At 51.2% G+C, this 19419-nt stretch overlaps 3 protein-coding genes across 3 annotated transcripts; 2 read left to right on the top strand and 1 right to left on the bottom strand.

Annotated features, from left to right (window-relative positions):
• Nucleotides 1-2085: 2085 nt before the first annotated feature.
• On the top strand, nt 2086-3734 carry COCSUDRAFT_60311 (hypothetical protein; the record flags this gene model as incomplete). The annotated part of the gene is made up of 2 exons (XM_005642830.1): nt 2086-2247; nt 3627-3734. The coding sequence occupies 2 exons, from the start codon at nt 2086-2088 to the stop codon at nt 3732-3734; spliced, it is 270 nt and encodes an 89-aa protein (XP_005642887.1).
• Nucleotides 3735-3902: 168 nt separating this feature from the next.
• Nucleotides 3903-6536, top strand: COCSUDRAFT_60312 (hypothetical protein; the record flags this gene model as incomplete). The annotated part of the gene is made up of 6 exons (XM_005642831.1): nt 3903-3908; nt 4129-4224; nt 4642-4815; nt 5078-5198; nt 5934-6017; nt 6403-6536. 6 exons carry the CDS (start codon nt 3903-3905, stop codon nt 6534-6536), a joined length of 615 nt encoding a protein of 204 aa, XP_005642888.1.
• Nucleotides 6537-13896: 7360 nt separating this feature from the next.
• Nucleotides 13897-17985, bottom strand: COCSUDRAFT_20696 (photosystem II stability/assembly factor HCF136; the record flags this gene model as incomplete). Its single annotated transcript, XM_005642832.1, has 6 exons — nt 13897-14095; nt 14909-15064; nt 15672-15819; nt 16452-16545; nt 16944-17143; nt 17877-17985. 6 exons carry the CDS (start codon nt 17983-17985, stop codon nt 13897-13899), a joined length of 906 nt encoding a protein of 301 aa, XP_005642889.1.
• Between the last annotated feature and the right edge of the window lie 1434 nt (nt 17986-19419).

Below are 19419 nucleotides of genomic sequence, written 5' to 3' on the forward strand. Positions count from 1 at the left end.
TGGTGCGGCCTGGCCTGTCAGGCTGCTTAGAACAGCTTGGCTGGTGGAGCAAACTCCCTTGAGCCCAGCTCATGCGGATGGCTGCTAGCGGCAGCAGTTCTGTGCGGAGCGGCTCTTTGACCTTCACAGGAAGCCCTGCCTATTTGCGACACTCTCCGGTTCTGAGCAACGTCGTTTGCATGCGCCGCCAATTTGAACTGCGCCTCGTCTGCATGCGCATTCTATCCCAGACAGGCGTCAGGACTTTTGCATCCAGCGCAGTTGATCAGCGCTGGCTAGCCGCGAATTTTGGATCTAAAAGTGGAGCCTTGGTACAGCCTGACAGTCACCTTTCTCCCTGGCTGCGCTGTCAAAGATTTGTCACATCCGCTATTCGACAAAAGCATTGTTCTAATCCGGGCACTTTGGAGCTGCCAGTGGCCGATTTTGAACGCAGTGATGTCACACGTTACGATACCGGTAACAATCATCTAAAATTAGTTCTGGCATCAGCGGTTGCAGTCATTGACACCTTTTCAGCCGAGTTTGCAGCATGTCTTGAGAAACCCTTTGTGTATGTGTTTGCCAGTGCGGACTGACCGGACTGACCGGCCGGTGCAAACTGACTGACCTGCAGCTGCATATTGCATGTGCGGCTTTAGGTCAGTCACTGGCACTGACCATCAATGAATTGCAGCTCTGCGTGCACGCGGATGTGCATGACAAATTTTTTGAGCTCTGTACGTAATTGATCACTCTAGTCACTATGGGGGGTGTGCAGAAATCGAATTCGAATGGCGATGATGCAGTCATGTGAAATGGTGCCCGGCAGAGGACCGCTGCCGCCCACCCAGCCGGCCCGGCAGTTGATGGTGTCGCCATGCGACAATTCAGACTATGGCAGTCTGCATGTATGCACAGCGACAGGTACATGCAAGCCTGGGCCTTTTCTATTCACGGCGGTATTACCGGCCTCTAACCATCGCGGTTTTTGCCAATTGCATGTGGTTGAACCACGTGGTGCACAGGTTGTATGCGTTGCCCAGTGGACATGAAATTTTTGCCAGCAATGCATGCACTCACACGCAGTACTAAAAATTGCTTTGGGTCATATGGGAGGCTTCCAATGTCTGAAGTTCGGCCTAGAGTTGCCTCCACAGTCACCACAGCGCACAAAATATCTCAGGGGCACCGAGGATATGACCGATCCAACATGGAGGGCTGGGACACATTTCACACGGATCGGTGGTCCCCACATTCTACCTTGCTTTATCATCAAGACCGTTCATTGATGTACTGCGTACGCCTCACAACAGCTCTTTCGTCGATCTAAGGCACTGTAAAGCGTCTCAGGAAGTGCGTTGTGGTCGAAGGGCCTACGGCTCCCGAGAGTGTAGCGCACTACTAGGCATTGACTCTCCGCACTTGTTGCAGCATTACACACGGATACTGTCGCCCTCAGCACACTGGTGCCTCAAAGGGCTACCAAATGAAAACTTCAGAACAGTTCCAGCGGTTTCCATCGGTGCCCCTCGTCGACCTTGACCTTCTTCTGGCCGATGGAGTTGGAGACCAAAGTCTGCCTTTGACCGGTCAAAGTCAGGTGGGTTGTGATCTTGATCTTGGGAGTCTTCCTCGCCGCATCTCCAACAAGGCTCAGCCAAGTGCTTCAGCCTGCTTGCTTGTACCTGCTTCACCGTTTTTCGGCATAGTGTCTTGTTTGACGGAAGTGTCTGCTGTCCTGGAGCGATTCGACAAGAACTTCTCCAAGAAGAATCACAGATTGCAATGATTACTTGTACTTTGCAATGCATCTCACTGCTGCAATTTGGCGGCTTCTGCAAGGGTGATATGTGCATCGGACACGATTCTTCAGTTGTTCATTGAGCCAGTAGGTCATTGCTACGATCATTGCAAAGTGGGTTCTGGATTATTGAGAATGTTGTGAACGCTTCAATGCAGGGGGTCCAAGGAAGACGCTACCTAAAGGCACCCATCGTAACTACTGGCATCCCTGGCACGACGGACGGAATCGGGGGCACGGCGGACCGGGCAGATGAGAGCCCGACCAGTTTCTTGCACGGCCTGCCATCTACGGAAAGTCCGATGTCTTCTCAACGGACAGCGGCTGAATTCCACGAGTTGAGGGTCCTGGGGACCGATCAGCTCACGATCGCCAGGGATCCAGCCGGCAGCCTGGGCAGTGCTTCGGCAGCTGACAGCGAGCTGCGTCGATCCCTGCGCAACCACAACAGCGAAGACAGGAAGGTGGGGGACCCGTGCTCGCCGGATACCCGTTTCCTTTGTTGCTGACTCAAGAACCCTGGCGATAGGCCATCTAGCTGGGCCGTTGCTTCTATCGTGTTCTCCTTGCAACCAATCTCAGTCCTCGTACTCTCATGGATGGCAGCTCTGCTGCCTGCTTCAAAAGCCCAGGGATGACGCACCCAGGTCTGATAACAGCCCAGGGCTCAGGTGTGCACCGATAGGACATGCTTCATGCGAAGGAGTCACTCTCTAAGTATGAGTCTCTTCCTCATATGAGTCTCTCTCCAAACACCAGCGAGCAGCAGGTCCTTGAAGTAGAAGAACCTTGAAGAAAACAGGTCTCAGCCTTGCTTGCCGAAGGTGCAGATGCAAGGCAAGGCACACGCATAGCTGTAGAGTCTGACATTGGGCACTTGGCACTGTTGCCCGCCCACCCTCAGTGTCATGCCAGTCTCAAACAGGCAGAGCACCCTTGGACATTTGTGGGCTCAGAGCACTCTGCAGCTGACAACTCACAGGCAGCCGCAGCAGTCAGCAACAGTGTGTCCGCCCTTGCTGTGCTCCGCACCATAGCAGTGTCAGAGGAGATAAAGTCCTGATTGCATGCCTTTGTGAGCACACCTTTGGTGGGGCACACGCTCTTACCTGGCCCAGCTTCCTTACACGCCATACCTTCCTGACTGATTCAATTAAAGAGGTTTGGGAAGCCGTTGCGAAGCTTGCCCATTTCCTACTGCCTCATCAAAAGCTATGTGCAGCACAGAAGGTCAGTGGCAGGTGAACGTCTTGACAAAGCCAGCCATGCAAGCTTGCAGTCATCTTAATAACATTCTACACTGGGAGTCTTGACTGATCAGCGACCCAGCCAGGAGGCAGCCACAGTAAGAAGCAAACAGAGCAGTCCAGACTGCTGCCCCCTTCAATCTCCTATGCACCGCAGCCTTTCATGAGAAAAACCAGAATTTTGTGGGCCTTGCTGCATGCCTTTGTGAGCACATCTTTGGGTGCAGCATGCACTCTCACTGGGCTAGCACCCTGGCCTAGAGCAGTGCGCATCCGAGAAGCTCAGTAAGCAGGCAGCTATATAAGGAAGCAGATGGTGTAGCCTGCACTCTATTTGCCAGGCACAACAGCATTTCATGGTCCAAGAGAGAGGGTACTTATCAAGAAGGGGTTCCTAAGGGTAGAATAAATCTAGTCGCAGCACAAGGGACCAACATTGACAAAGTGTAATCCAATGGATAGATTCAATGGACTTTGAAGGTGCCAATGTGACATCCTGCTGAACATGACATCACCTGGTAGAAAAGGCAGGAAGACAAATCGCATGCTGTCATGAATAATATGCGTCCCCTGAGGGATTGTGTGATTGCGCGCAGCCCAAGGAGAAGCGGAAAGTGGGGCGGCCAATCGCGTACTGCGGGGACCCCGACTCGCCGGACCTGACGCCGCAGGCAGGGTTTCTTCAACTCCCCTGCCACTTTTAGAACCAAGGGATCACAAAATGATATTTTGCTGCGGGTGCGGAACAATGAACTGAATATTCACGAAGCGGGCACTCTCTCAGCGGCTCTCTGAAGCCAATTTGGCGCAACAACAAGTGAGCGCTTAGCTGCATGCATGTAATGTGATCATCAGTGCTCCTGGGCCGCGAGATGTTTGTTTCGTCTGAGGAGCTTTGGATATAGTGCAAGGCAGCCCTTTCTACCCACTGTGCGCTTGCAATGCCTTCATGAGTTGCATTACTCTCAGGGCTCCTGGGCCGAGAGATGTTTGTATAGTCTTTCTACGCTGAGAGGCAATCCTTTCTCCTCTGGAATTTGCTGTCCTTTCGTTTGCTTTATTCTCTGTTCCCCCAAGAAGCAACTACCGACTTTGCAGGAACGCCGTCGGATCCTGCGCCGGATCGCTAATCGCGAGTCAGCGCGGCGCGTGCGCGCTCGGCGGCTTGACCTGCTCGATGACATGGCGCAGAAGGTGGGTTTGTGCATGATTTCCCTGACCCTTCCCATGCAGGTGAAATCAAGCGATTACAAGAATAATCAGGTCGTGGTCTCGCAGACAGCACTCTTTAATGTCTATGCGCAATCCCAGGAATGCATAAACTGCCCAGTAAAAAGTGCCAGTCACGATGGCAGAAAGTTCCGGGCGAACCAGAAACTCATCCCAGAACCCAGAAGCATTGGCCTAATCCCAGAGTGATCACCCTGGTCCCCCAAAGACAGAGCATCCCAGAGAGAGATGGAAGATGCTCAGAGCTATATATGTATAGATACATTGTGGCAGCCAAGACAGGGCTGATTGAATGCCCCACAGCCTCCCAACTAACACCCCTGAAACAGTGAGTGCTAATTACTGACAGTGTCGTCTGACGGCGTTGTCATGTGTGCGCAGGCCAAGGAGATGGAGGAAGCTAATGGGTGGCTGCTGCAGCGGCTGGCGAGCGTGGAGAGCAAGCACAGCGCGATGGTGAACGAGGTGCAGAGTCTTGACGCGGACCTGCGAGTCAAGAGCGCCGAGAATGAGGTTCTGCACGGCAAAGTTCAACAGATGCGCAAGTCCTTCACGGTGCGCTGCTGACCAATTGTGACTAAGCATCCCATGAGGCAGAAAGCTAAAATAGGTCTAGAACGAGATGCTTTACACCAAAGCGCAGCAGATGCGCAAGTTCTTCACAGTGCGGTGCTCACCATGACTAAGTATGACTAAATATTACCAACCCTCCTGTAGAATTCTACGTCAGTACCTTCAAGCGCAGGTGCACCGGCTGCAGTTCTGTGGTGAAGGTTTCGCTGGCGCGGGCTTGAGGTTGATGTGTGGGGTCACGCAGGAGGCGGATGGGCAGGCCATAAAGGCGGTGCTGAGGTCAGCGCCAGCTCAGCTCACGCGCGGCGATGCCAGCTTCCCGGCAGCTGCGGTGCGAAACGGCGCTGAGCTGGCACCTGCGCAAGGTGCGCGCGTTCCCTCTCGCCTTCTGGCCCAGTCCTTCTGCCGTTCTTAGCACCAGAATTTCCGCACCCTTCAAAATTCAAAAAACAATTGGATCTATTTTGAAAAGTCTCTTTTTCCTTTATATAATTTTCCAGCATCCCCAATGGGTTGGTCTCGGCGAGAGCCTTCCAAAATTGCTCTCAAAGTTGTCATAGGGTTTATATTTTTAATTGGATGGGACTTTATTTTTGACTTTTTATGAAGAAAGATAATTTTTTTTTGGTGGTGACTACGGTATGTCTCCAAAGGGTTTGCTTTTTTTGAAAGGTTGGCAGGTCTCTGAGATGATGCGGTTGTGGTAAAATCTAGCAGCACTGTTCAAATGGTGATGCTTGGGTGTAACATCAGCTGAAAGTTGTTCCATGGGCAACCCAGAAGGCAAATACGACTTGTGCCACTTCATCAAGCCGTTGAAGGGCATGCATGTCATATCACTCGCAAGCAGCAGTGTGCGGTACAAACACTGAGCACCGTGCCCACGGTTGATTTGGTCTTGCTTGGATCTGGCGAGCCCATCGAGGGGGAGGGATTTGGCAGCCTAGTATGCTGCTTGTCTGCAGACGCACCTTGCCTCTGGCAGGAACAGCGTGTAAGTAAGTTGCAAACAGCAGGGTGCTAGCAAATGCGCTCACTGTTCGTCACTCTCACCACAAATAGGTGAGTTGCTGCTGCTAACACTCATTCTGTGCGCGCAGGTGTGTTCAGTGGCGTGTACAGCCCCGGCCTGATGGCTGCAGAGGAAAGCTGCGCACTGCTCTCCTCAAGTTCCCCAGCCTCCGGTAAGTGTGCTCTTCAAGCGTAATCTCAGAGTCTGTCATGTTTGTTGGTCACCCTCTGTCACTCTCCGTGTGTAGCTTCAATTTCGATGTGTGGATGTGTGAATAGTCACTGGAGAGGCGCATGCAGCATGCCTTGGTCAGGTCATCAAAATGCAGGGTGCTGGTTTGGAAGATGTGAAAACCAGAGGTCAATGGGAGCAACAACAGTGCGATGCTGAAATATAATTCAGTCTAGCGGATTTGTGATCAAACTTTCCATGTTTTTTATATCAATAATCCGAGACCATTTATGAGTTAGTGTTGATGATGTAAATGCCACATTTATATTCTATGCTGCGGGAAAAAATGAACTATGGGGGAAAACCCGATTGCTGATGTGGCGCAGGTGGCTTGCCTGGTGGCACCCCCTTCGGCTTCGCCACTGCAGCGCCCGACCTTACTATGCCGCAGATAGAGCCGATCGACCGCTCTTTCAGCGAGTTTCTCAAGGATGAATTCGCACGAAATGGGGGGATATGAGCTAACGTGGGCTTTAGAACCTGCACAGCAGCAGCTGCTGTTGCTGAAATTGCTGGAGGAGATGAAGAGAATGCATGCATTAGAGCAGAGCTGGGGCCAGAAGACGGGCTGCCTTGCAGCTAACCAGCATGCAACAACAACACAATGGACACCGACCCAGACTGCACCGGTTGATTTGCTCAGCGGCAAAGGAGCATGCCTCAAAGAGGCGCAAAATGCTGAAAGGATGGCGGCCCTGTTCTGGAGCCAGTTCCGCTATGAGGAACTTACACTGGGCAACTGCACTTGCTGGTATTTCCTATATATATTGAGTGATGCTGCAGACGAGAAAGACAATGACCCCCCGCAATTAGTAACACGTGACGTGAAGCTGCATGCAAAATCATGTGAAAGCTATTACCCACCTGCTACTGAAGCTGCAGGTAACACTACTGTCAGTAGAGACGAAAGAGCAGATGTGATGTACTGAGAGCCTGTCAAGCTGGTGATGTTTGTTCCAAGCGTCACTAACTGGATCAGACACTGAACTGCACGAAAATTGAACCCACAGCACCAATGAGGCTGAAGCTAGACTTGAGAGCACAATGTATGCATACTGGGAACGTGTGTCAACGGATCTTAGGCAGGTTCTTGGGGTCGACCATTGTTTTGCATCTCGACTAGGGGTGAAAGAGCAAGGACAAGGAGATATCAAGACAGCGCTCACGAAGAATTCTCAAGGCCTGCAAGTTTCACGCGTCTAGGAGATCTGAGTTCTGGTATGCACACGTGGTCAAGAATGAATGATGAAGTCAGGATCTTTTCACAAACCATTCTGCGGATTGTTGCCACCGCTGCAAGCTGGCTTGAGAGTTCCGTTGCAGTGGTGAGGTCACTTGAATCATGATTTGACTCAACCTCAGGCGCTTTCTCAACTGGATGATCCATAGGGACTTGGTAATGTGTACACTGCTGTGCACCAGTACTCTTGAGGCTCTTTTTGGGGGGGAGCACATTTCAAGACTGTCGGCATTTGAAGACTGTCGGCAGTGTCCATAGAGACAAGCAATTTGCACTGAAACAGGGGGGAGTTACTAACAAGACTTAGTAAGTCTTAAAATGTTGCTGAGTCTGACTCCTTGGATCTGATACATCTGTTCATACTGTGGAAATGCAGCGCATGTGTGCTGGCACTTGAAATACCATTAGAATGGCCTCTTCTTCAAAGGGGAAAATTTGGGCATGAGACACTATAATATTGCGGGAGGTCTAGTGAGGTGTTGACAGTGTTTGTGGTGTGGGCGAGATTCTCAACAGGAATGGAAAGCAAGTTCGTGTAGCATGGAATGTCATGCTGCATACACACAGTTCAGGCGGCAACGTCATGCGAGGAGACAAAACAAAGCCAACAGGCAGCATGGGACAGTTTGGTTCCCTAGATTTGTATTTTCAGCTTATTATACTTTTCCTGGTTGTGTACTACACAGAGCTTGGTGTAGTGCTCAGCAGGCTGCTAGCTCCTTGTGAAAGTCACATTTTACGGTCAGGATTGCCAAAGTGTGTTGGCATGTGCAGTGTCTACTTTCAAGATTTGGTCCCCAATGTACAGACCAAGATCAGGTCATTTTAGTCTGTAGCCAACTTTCCATGGCAGCATATTAGACGAGCTCCAAATCTGACTCTGCAGCACTCTGGTGATGATAACGATGCATGCATGATCAATCACCACCAGATGATCTCACGGCTCGCACTTGGCAAGCAACATTGAATGCGAGACCACTTAATATTTTGGAATTGTAAGGTATAACGTTGTGCACGTCAGACTGTTACAGGCGATCATCAAGATGATGACGTGCACATGAACATCGTGAGCACCATCAAATCAGTAATATACTCCAAAATCAAAATTTGAGCGCCGGCGCTGCCGCTAGCGCTAGCGACAGCTGGCAGCTGTCCTGCGGTTGCAGGGTGAGAACCATGATGGCAGGTGCAGGATGATGTCACATGCAACAATTGCGTACTGCAAAGACATGCAACTGCTCGCACAAGCAAACTTTGCCGTGCATGAGAGAGAGAGAGAGAAACATTACATCGTGCCAGCCAATACAGGCTGATTAGATGTGCTGTGTTCTACACACTGGTGTGCCTGAGCAGAGACCGGACAAGTCGTGGTCAAATCCTAATGTTGTGGTCAACAACAACATTCGATCTACTAGTTCCAATAGAGCAAAGGTAGCACGGACAGTGTCAGCACAGCACTCCCAATCACCGAGCAATCATCAACACACGCAGACATGGATGGGTCCAGCAAAGCCACACAAAGCAGCGATGTTCCAGCTCATGAGAACAACCTAACCATCACGCAGGACGCCGCCAAATCCTACATTAGATCAGAAGTGCCCCCACAAGACAGGAAAGGGCCAATCACAAGTAGGGTGCCCAGTCCCACAAGAGATCAGCGTCCACCAAGTACTGCTAAGCTACTGAGACAAGACCTGAAGGCTTTGGCCGCCAACAAAACCATCAGACACCGTCAGGTTCGCAAAAGGGCTCACCTCTGCTGGCAGGTGTTCAAAAAGCCGCAGGTGCTCTAGAAACATCTAGTGTCAACACGACTGGCTCTTTGAGGGCCCCAGTACTGTCCAAGATGCTTCACACGCTACCAGCCTGGGCATTTTCCGACGATGATTGCTGGCTCACATGCGTTACTCCCTGGAACTCACGATTAACGTGTATGAGTTCAGCCGATGATGGTGCGTGCCGTGCTCTTCCTTTTTATCGTGCCTCGACATAGGGCCAAGAGAATAATGAAGTATTTTATGTATCCGTGACTTATTCGTGTTGCGCTGTATCCAGATACATGCTTCAAAGCCCAACTTTCGTGGCTCTTCTGGAAGTACCGTCGAGGGTCGCCCCTATCGGAGCGCCACACACATTGCCGTCCGAGAAAGCCTCCATGCTGAGCTGCTGGATGTTGAACCTTGGATGTTGAATCTCTGATCACATGCGATCACATGACCATGTAATTTTTTGATGTATGCTGCATATCATTTAGGTTTAGGGTTTAGGGCCAGAGCCAGAGGGCCATAGGGCATACACAGGTCCGTCTGCAGCCGGAACCCGGGGCCGATATGCACAGGCGTGCAGCCTTGTCAACTCGCAAATGCACCCTTGCAGCCTACAGGTCTACACCCCCTTCTTATTATATAATATGCAGAGCACTTCTCCCATGTCTGCATGATTTGGAAAAGAAAGTCACGTGGTCACAAAGAGTAATTGGTATTAGTCAGTCTCATCGTCGTCCTGATTCTGCCCGTAATTCTGGTCGTGTTCCAATAGGCTTCATAATTGCTCCTGGCAAGTGTCCAGTATATTGTATTTTGCTGAGATCGTGCAAGGCGGAGACAATACAATCACAACGGGGCAGCCAATTGGGCGTGTGAGTTCCTCATTGGAAATGTGAGAAGACTGGTCAGAGCACGAGAACTTCTGCTTGATACATAAAGTTCATCAAGTCTTGCACAATGCACGATCGTCGCGACTGTGTCAAAGGCAAAATCTCCGGCCAATTTCAAGCATGAAAGGGTCAATCCCAGCACGCCAGTAAAGGATGTTGGTAAGTCTAGGCGTACGATTGCGCGATTCATTTGAAACTAAAAGTACCTATTCATCTTAATGTTATAGGTATTTTAAATCTAGATGCCTGTCTTTTACTTGTCGAGCTGAGTGCACCCGTTCGTGCCACAGGAATTTAAGGCTCGGGGGCACGAACAGCGATTTCAGGTAATGACTTTTTCTCGGAATGTGTGAAGATCAAATCGAACAACGACGTGCTTTGAGAGAAATCGATAAAATATTCGAGTTTCCTGTCTCTATCCTTAGCCATGTAACGCGTGGGTGCCAGGTCTTCTTCGCGGAGCAGCACTTGAAGTGGGACATTTCTGTTCTGACGCTTTCCTGGATGCAATATTCTGCGCTTCTGGTCAGCCTCTGGCGCAACAGACACACAAGGACCCCGCAATGGCACGCAGCATTCATATTGCTGTTCACCTTAGAAAAGGTGAGCCCAGGCGGTTGCTGCATCATCTTATTGTGTGCAGAAAGCTTTTGCATGCATCCTCTCCTGCATGCATCTTTTACAAGCTTCCAGGACTTCCTCATCATAGTGCCCAATGTGCAACGAGCCTTACTTCTTTCAACATGCAATTTTGAACAGTGATCTTTGCAATCGTTGAGCTGCACAGATGCAGCTGTATGTTATTGCTTGAGCGGGGATGAAGGCAGCATCTGCACGAGAGCTTCCTGTCTGTATACCGGCCCCGCCTCTGCAGCAGATGCTTCAATCAAAGTGGTCTGAAAGCAACTCCTGAGAGCAAGTCCAAATTGTGCTGCAGGCAATGGCGCTAATTGCATTTAACAGCAAGGCTTATGTGCGCCACCGCACATCCTGTCTGGTTCTGCTGAGGCTGCTGGTCATATACACAACTGATGCCTATCTGTCCTTCTGGATGGACTATTCTGACAAGGGCTCTTTTGCTGTATGGAACCTGCTCGCCTGGGTCTTTGCCAACAACTGGATCTCCTTGGCAAATTGGTGCGTTGCCGCTGCTGCAACACTGATTCTTCTTGTTGAGTAATGGCAAAGTCATCTTAGACATGCATAGTGATAGATCAGCCAATTTGCATCTGAGATATCTCAACCATCACATAGCCAGAAACTCTCCCACACCCGTTTGAGCGCACCAGGGCATCACAATAATCAGCGAGTGATCGGTGTGATGAGCAACCCACATCACAGATCATTAACTTGGCGGTGCCATGGCATGCAGGGGCTTCCTCCATGCGATGCCAAACAACTCCTGGCTGGTGATTTAGACCGGTCATCTGGGAATCATTTTGCTGCGTCATTGCACATCACTTCGGCAGATGGAGCAGGGTTTGCACCACCTGACCCCCCTAATAGGGATCGTCAATGCGGTGGCGGCGAGGGTTGGCTGGGGATTTGTCACCGAAGACAAACTGCTGTTCTGGGCGTGGTTGCTGCTCGAGGTATAGAACGTACTCTTTTCTGAAATCCACTCTTATTGCATAAAATATTCAGCAAGTTATTTTCTGCAAATGTCTGGACATTTCACCCCCTTCCTTGCCAGTAATGTGGCTCCTTCTGATGTTTATGTGTGCAGCACACTGATCGGATGCATCCTGCACTCAATGCACTATAACGCCTGCTTTGTCCTTCTGTCTGTCAACAAGAATATGCCGGTGTTCTGCTACTTTGTCCTTGTATTCATGCAGCTACCTGCCTATCTTCCAGCCTCTACAGCTGCAAGATCAGCCAAATGATGTGGGTGCCCGCTGCCTTGCAGGAGAGAGGACGCTCAGCTTTGATTTTTACCCTCCTTTTGAATTTATTTCCCTATTATGTTCAGGTGCTCGGAGGTTTCGTGCTGCCGTGTTGGCTCACCTACAAGATGCAGCTGCGCAGTCGGCGGCAGTGGCGGCAAGGCTCTGTCAAGAGGCAGACAGAGGCCCCCAGTGGCAGCAGCAGCAGAAGCAGCAATACTAGTGGTGCAGAAGCATGCACGCCTGAGAAAGACAGCGGATTGGACATCCGGTCAACATGGACTCTGTTCTTGCCTGAGGGCCTGGCTTTCCTTGTGCTCAGCTTTGCAGCAGGGCACGACTTCAGAGCTCTGCAGTACATGGTCTAATGCATTTTTCACATGCCCACTTCCTGAAATCATTCATGAAGCACATGGGAGAAGTACAACCGCATCGTCTGCTACTTGTTGTGATATCATCGGTGATGTTTGCATAATTTTCCTTTTGCCAAAGTGTGATGCCAGCCGGCAGAGACTGCCTTCTGTGCAGGGCTTAAGCTCTGACACTGAAAACACCTACGCAGACTCTCTGCATGCAACTCGTTGTCCTGGAAGAAATTTGCGCACATTTGATGAAGTATATCTGTCTCGTCGCTGTGGTCGGCCAAGAGTTGATCTGTAATTTCTGGATGCTCGTATAACAAATGTGTGGTGACATAGGGCATCATACATTGGAATACATTGGAATCTTGATTCTCAGGATGACCAGCTCAAGCTTGATAGTAGAGATTGCTTCAGATCAGAGATGTATATTAATTAAGGAATTGCCATGTGCTGATTCTTGGAAAGTCACAAGGGATAAGCTGGATAGTTGCAGATCTGGGTTCGGAAACAAAGCAGCCTATAGGGATTAGCAAAGGATGCCATTTTGGTATGAGTGAAGCAAATTCAAAGATCAGTGGGTGATGAGAGTCTTTATACTAATTATAATGCCTGTAAGAACCCTTTTGTGAACATTTTTAAGGTACCAAAATGGACCAATAAGGCACTGCCAATTCCTGCAAATTTTGAAGCACTAGAGACAAAGTGGAAGCTGCCTGCAAAAAGCACGTGCCATGGTGCTCGTTGATCAGCACATGAGCAGCACATGCAGTGTGTCAATACAAACCAGCCTTCAGCGAACAGAGTGGAAGCCAAACTCTTACATCAAATCAGCTGCTTCTAGAATAGCACCACTGTCATCGTGCGGGCCTCAGACAGACACTCAATTGCAGCGTGCTGAATGGCACAGTCAATTCTAGACATTCCCACAGTGCATGGTGTCTGTACCACCACTCGTGACAGTTGAAGACCAGAGAAGCATGTACATCAAAATCTTCGCACGCAATTGTGCCATTTGCTTCAGCGCAAGTATCCTCTGCACCTGGCTGATCACAGCTGCAATATGCCATCTCCACAAAAAACTGAATACCCATTGGGTTGGTCCTTTTGGAAATTTGTGCTATCAAGCCACTGCCCAATCTTTCGTCCACATACGATTCCCCCAAAGTCATGCTCAGCCGTCCTGAATGCGGCTGCGCGGTTTCCAGACAGCCCCGTCGAGCCAGCAGGGAGGCCTCTCTGATGATATTGTTGTCTCCCGAGCCATGCACAAGGCCGGAAAAACATTGTTCCTGCCCATTGAGCCAGGACAGCTCATTGGGAAAGCCGTGCACAGCTGCGCCGGTATCAGTAACCAGCAACAAAGCTGTATACCATGCAAAAATATGCAGCTCGTTGCTGTACCATATTTGGGGCAATGGCACCGCCACCACCAGTTCCTCAGGCAAAGAGCACCTTGTCAATGCAGCACATTCTGGCAGTGCCAGATTCTGCACCAGAACATTCCCATCTCCAGATCAGGCTCGGCGCCACATCAGCCCCCCTCAGTTTGGAACGAGCGCACGGCGGCGCCGGTCTCAACCGGTAATGTTGTACCTTGTCACCTTGGCGCCAAATCAGTCCCCGAGGGATTTAAATTTAATTTGCGGATTTGAATTCAAACGGCGGCAGCCTTGGTCTCAGGCGGCAATGTAGCGCAGCAGGATGCCGTCGTTGCCGAGGATGAATCCGGAGCCGGACTCGGTGAATTTGATTTCGTAAAGGTTTCCGGCGATGCCGTCTGTCGAGCGGTCGCGCTTCCACGTGGCACCGTTGTCCTCTGACTTGAGCAGTGTCCCGCTGCCTCCCACCGCGTAGCCCACCTTGCTCGGGGAGAACCTGTGGGATATGGCGCGCATCTTCAGCTCAAGGTAAAAAAGCGCAGCACTTTTTGGGCACCGAGATAAAGTCCCCTCCAAGACCCACGCTGACATTGTGCACATTCTGCACAGAGCCTCTATTGGCAAGGCTTCAAAAGCTGCTCTTACCAGGCCTCAAGTCTGGGATTTGTGCTAATTGTTGATGTTTGTTTGCTCCCTTAAGCCAATTGAAAAAAGATGGCAGCAAGCCTCACAAGCCGTGCGCGACTAGCAAAAACTGGAGATGCCAGACGTTCAAGCAAGTGATCGGGACTATTGAAGACTGCGTCAAGGATGCCAGAAAGACTGGAGTCCCTGCCCTCGTCGACAGCAGTGGCACTCGTGCAGGGATGCGGTCATTTGCTGGACCAGTTTCTATGCACATTGTGACGCCTCGATTTTGGTCAGAACATGCCCCAGCACGCAAACATGGGCGCGCACCCAACATACAGGATGTCAAAGGGGCGCCCATGGAATGCCACGAACGCCCTAAAACCTTCACCCTCAGACCCCTGGAACCTAATATACCAAATGGAAACATGCGCAAGCACCCGACCTCGAGTATGCCGAAGCCGCACGAGCCCAGCCTGGCCCTAAGCCTACCACCGTGAACCCACTGCCACTTTCCTAAACCCCCAAACCCTAATATTTCAGAGGGGAGATTGCGCGCACCCGACGTCAAGTATGCCGAAGCTGCGCGAGCCCAGCCTAGCCCTAACCCTACCACCGTGACCCCACTGCCACTTTTCTAAACCCCCCAAACCCTAATATTCAAGGGGGAAATTGCGCGCACCCGACATCGAGGATGCCAAATCCGCGCGAGCCCAGCTTGGCCTGGTCAAAGCGCTCGGAGATTCCAGACTCGGGGCTCAGGTAGACGTCCCCTCCGCGCGTTGCCAGCCACAAGCTGTTGCTGGGGGTCCAACCCATGTTCTGCACCCGCCGCGCCCTGTACCAAGTTTGGATTCAGGTTCGGATTCTAATTCAAATTGATGATCTAGTATGATTGCAGATTTCGAATCTGAAGCAACATCCCTCACAATGAGCATCTGTGTCTTGCAACCACCAAGCAGACAGCAGTATGCATATCAGCAGCTGAGCCATATCTCTGCGCGCGGCGCAGCCTGGGGCAACAGTCAGAATAAAAACCTTGAGCGACGCCGACCGAGCTTCTGAGAAGGAAGGGGATAACCTTGGCCAGTCAAGTAAAGGGTTATGGGACGTTTGCGGGGACAGGATCCCATGGCCAAGCACAATGGGCGTCCTGAGTAATGGCATCTCTGCATCACTTTAAAAAAAGCATTGGTGCAAGAATTGCTTGATTTCCACAGAAACGAAGCCTTGAGCCATGGGTGCGCTGAAGGCACCGCACCGCAGGACGCATGTGCGTGCTGTGATCATGACTCATCCACAACGTCAACACAATGACTTCAAGACAGTATAGAGAGAGAGCCAGCAAGGCAATGCTTTGCATGTCATGCAGAAGGCTGCCCGCTCGGACATTATCAGATGGCATAGGCCAACAGTATACAGAATTGATCAATAGAAGGGCTCACGTGGGGCGGTTGTGGGGCTGCCAGTAGGTCTGCCCGGGGGACCAGGTGAGGAAGAAGTTGCCGCGCGATGACACTGCCACGTAGTCACCCGAGGGGCTGCGCTGCACGTTCGAGAAACTTCCCTCGTAGTACGACGCGCCGCTGATGCCTTTTGCAGCAAAAAGCAATTTTACTCAGGTCACCGTTGAGAACCTGCCTTCATAGGGTCAGGCACAGCTGAAGCCTGTGATCACTCAAGGCAGGTTTGAGAAGCCTCCTTCGAAGAATGAGGCGCGACAGGTGCCTGGCATGACAGCACAGTCACTCAGGGCACATTTGAGAAGATGCATTCATTGTTTGACGCGCAGCTGATGCTTGGTATGCGGCACAAAACTCACGGGCCTGATTGGAGGCAGTGTGACCTGACGAAGACCACCTCCCAAGCCAAGATTCAAGCGTTCTTTGCATGCATGCATGCATGCTGCAGCAGATGGCGCCACAGGCCGTGGCAGCAGCTGTGGCTGTTTAAGAGTTTAACTTAAACCGTCACTACCATTCACGCTAGGTGAATTTAATCATGGAAGCGCTGAGCGTCACCAACTGCTATCAACAGAACAAACACCAATCCATCGAGTGACAAAGAAGGAGGCGCAACAGTAGTATGGTGTGCGCAAAGGCTAGGCCGTGCATCTGCAAGCACATGCTACGTGCAAGAGAGATGAGATGACAGGCCCTTGACCATTTTGATGTGTCAGATGGAAACCTGTCACAGATGTGAGATTGGAGGATGATGGGACGCACCAGAGGAGACTGTTCTGTTGAGAGTGGCATCCACGGTCTCCTGCACAGCCGCTGTCCAGGTGTACGCTCCATTGCTGGTTGTATACACCGCACCCTGCAGCCATACCAGCAGTGCAGCAATCAACAAACAGAAAAAAGCAGAGACTCTTCACCTGCTTCACACTATTATTACTGCCGAGCCACCTGGTGCCTGATGTATACAGAGGAACGAGTTACTCATGGAATTTTAAGATATGTGGCGACAGAGGCCAAATTAAGACAGTGGTACTGACAAGAGTGGTTTGGCATGTGTGACCCAGGCAGTCCGGCAGTCATTGAATTTGCCGATAAGGTGCCGAAGATGTGACTTCTTAGTAACGCATGCGTAACCAATGAGGGGCATTACTGGGCACGCTGACCTGGGCGGTAATCATCTCTACCCAGTAAGGTGTCAGATATGAAGCCAAGATACAGCATGCTTCGGTAGACAGGAGCCTGATTAGTCGCGCCAACCTGGTCGGTGGTCATCTCTGCCCGGCCGGGCTCTCCGGGCAGCGCGCAGATGAGCACCGGGTTGCCCGGCAGCTTGGCAGACAGCGGCACTCGCTCCCAATTGTCCCCTCCATCGGTCGTGCGCAGCAGGATCGCCGGCTTGCCCACAATCCAGCCCTCCTTGCCGTTGAAGGAGATGGAGTTGAAGCGGTAGTTGAAGCCTGCACACAGCAGACTGGAAGCTCACAACATGTGCTGAATGGCACTTAGAGATGCTCTGATGTCAGCCCCTGCAGCCGCTCTTCAGCACTTGACATGCAGGTGGCATGCATGTCTCAACCCAGCAATCCGCACAGAGCAGAGCTCGAATTCCCTATTCAACCTACCTTGCGCACCATTTCGCATGCCCAGATCTACATGGCAGATTCAAAATGTACATGGCAGGATTGATGGCCTCTACATGGCATAACTCAAGGAAAGTGGCTCCTCGTTGCTTGTTTGGCATCCACCGGGGTTTTTCTTCAGCCTTCAACAGACCGCTGTAGTCTGTTTTGATGGCCTTGTAGCTGTGCCTTGTGCTATCGTGTGGCAGAGAGACATGGCTCTTTCTATAAGGCTTGTCTGCTCACTAATCAAGGTCGCGCCAAGTGACGTTCAGCGATGCATGCCATGGCACCTTGGGGGACTTCCTGGGATGGTTGGTTGCTGCCTCCTACCTGACAGGCAGGTAGCATTGAGGAGGTGCCAATCTCTGGAAACCCCACATTTTGCAAATGCCATCACAGCGCTAACTGAAGGCAACAGACTGCAGAGCTACACAAGCATTGCCGATTGGATTGCAGAAGTTTGTGCCCCTCCCATGCCTTTCTGCGCTTCTGCCATTCTGCCGGCGCTGACAATTTCCAAGCAGTGGCATGCATGAGCCAGGCGGAAAGATGCGAAGAACTGAGTCACCTTCGTCCTTGGCTGCTGCTACGGAACGCGGCTCCCACGTGCGTCCGCCGTCCTTGGTCTCCAGCAGCGTCTCTCTGCTCCCCAGCAAGAACCCTGCATGTGCGCACATGTGCCAGCATGCATCAGCAGCGTGTTGCTAAGCCAGTTTTGCATGTAATCAACATAAACGAGTTTGGCTGCAAACATACCCAGGGCCCTCGTCACGTGCTGGCAGGTTTCAGGCAGCAGAGACGTGCGTCTCAGCACGTAACGCAGGCAAACGCTCAAGGCATGCGCATGGCAGCAGCGGCCCTCCCACCAACCTAATGGTGCATGCATTGCCTTCCTGCATGAATGCAGGGGCACAGCCCTGAACAGATGCTGTGGTGGCAACCCTCACCGTGCTTCTCGTCCGTGAAGCCGATGTCCAGGAGAACCACGCCAGGATCGACAGGCAGGTCCACCTTTTCCCAGTCGCTGGACACCACGCGTGCCTCAGCTGGCAGGCTGGACTGCAGGGCTGCAACAGATGCAAGTGCAATGCTGCCACCTATGGCAGCTCTCCTGCTGATGCCTGAGCTCAGGGAAGAGGCATCCGCGGAGGCTTGACATTGCACGTCACACCTTCTTTGCCGGTTTGTGATCTGGCTGCCTGCTTGCACTGGCCGAAAGACTGCAAGACACATCGAGCAGGTAAGACTCCATTCCTGAAACCACTAGTTCCAGCTTGCCTCATGCAAACGAACGCAACATGCAAATTACTAGATCTTATGCTGAAGATACCATTGTTTAAGACATTCTTGTCTTGAATGAGGGGAGAGTTACACCAGAAGTGGCAGGAACAACGTGCGTGATTTACAGTATCAATGAAACCTTCGGGAGAAGACAAAGATGCGGAGTGCTGCAAAAACTCTGTAGGCAAAATGGCATAAGAGTGAAATCGTGGCATCGCAAGCCCACGCACCTGCAGATCGACGCCAGCATGGAACAAGGGGCAGGGGAGTAGCACTGGAGGCACATCTGGGCGAGGAGCTAGCTGCACAAGGAGCAGCCATGTCTCCTGGATTGCGTGTAATATGTGGAAAAGAATTTTTTAAGAGATGCTCCAGGTCCTCGCAAGGTGTCTGAGATAAGAAAGACTGTTCAATATCGTGCCACGGTATTGAGGTGAGTCATATTTCATGATTGGTTCCCTTTGGCCAGGGGTCTTAATTGACAACCTAATATTATGCTCATCACAGAAGGTATGCTGTGCAGGCTTGATTAGAGCCACTGGACAGACCGTTGAAGAGCATTTTGAGAGAGCTTACTGTGCTGCATTTGTTCCTTACAGATATCTATCGATGTACAGACCCTGCCTAGGCCTAGGCCTGTCAGGCAGTCGATGTCGTGCCGTGAAGCTGATCATATATGTTACATGATGCTGTCATGCAAGGTTGGATGCTGGAGGGGATGACCCCAAAAATGAGCTCAAATACTGCAAAGATAACAAAATTTGTGAAGATATGTAAGGATCCTGCCTAAATATGGGACATACACTAGCATGGACTGCCCATTGTTATTA

Source organism: Coccomyxa subellipsoidea (genome assembly GCF_000258705.1).
Source record: "Coccomyxa subellipsoidea C-169, whole genome shotgun sequence".
Taxonomy (NCBI): Eukaryota; Viridiplantae; Chlorophyta; class Trebouxiophyceae; family Coccomyxaceae; genus Coccomyxa; species Coccomyxa subellipsoidea.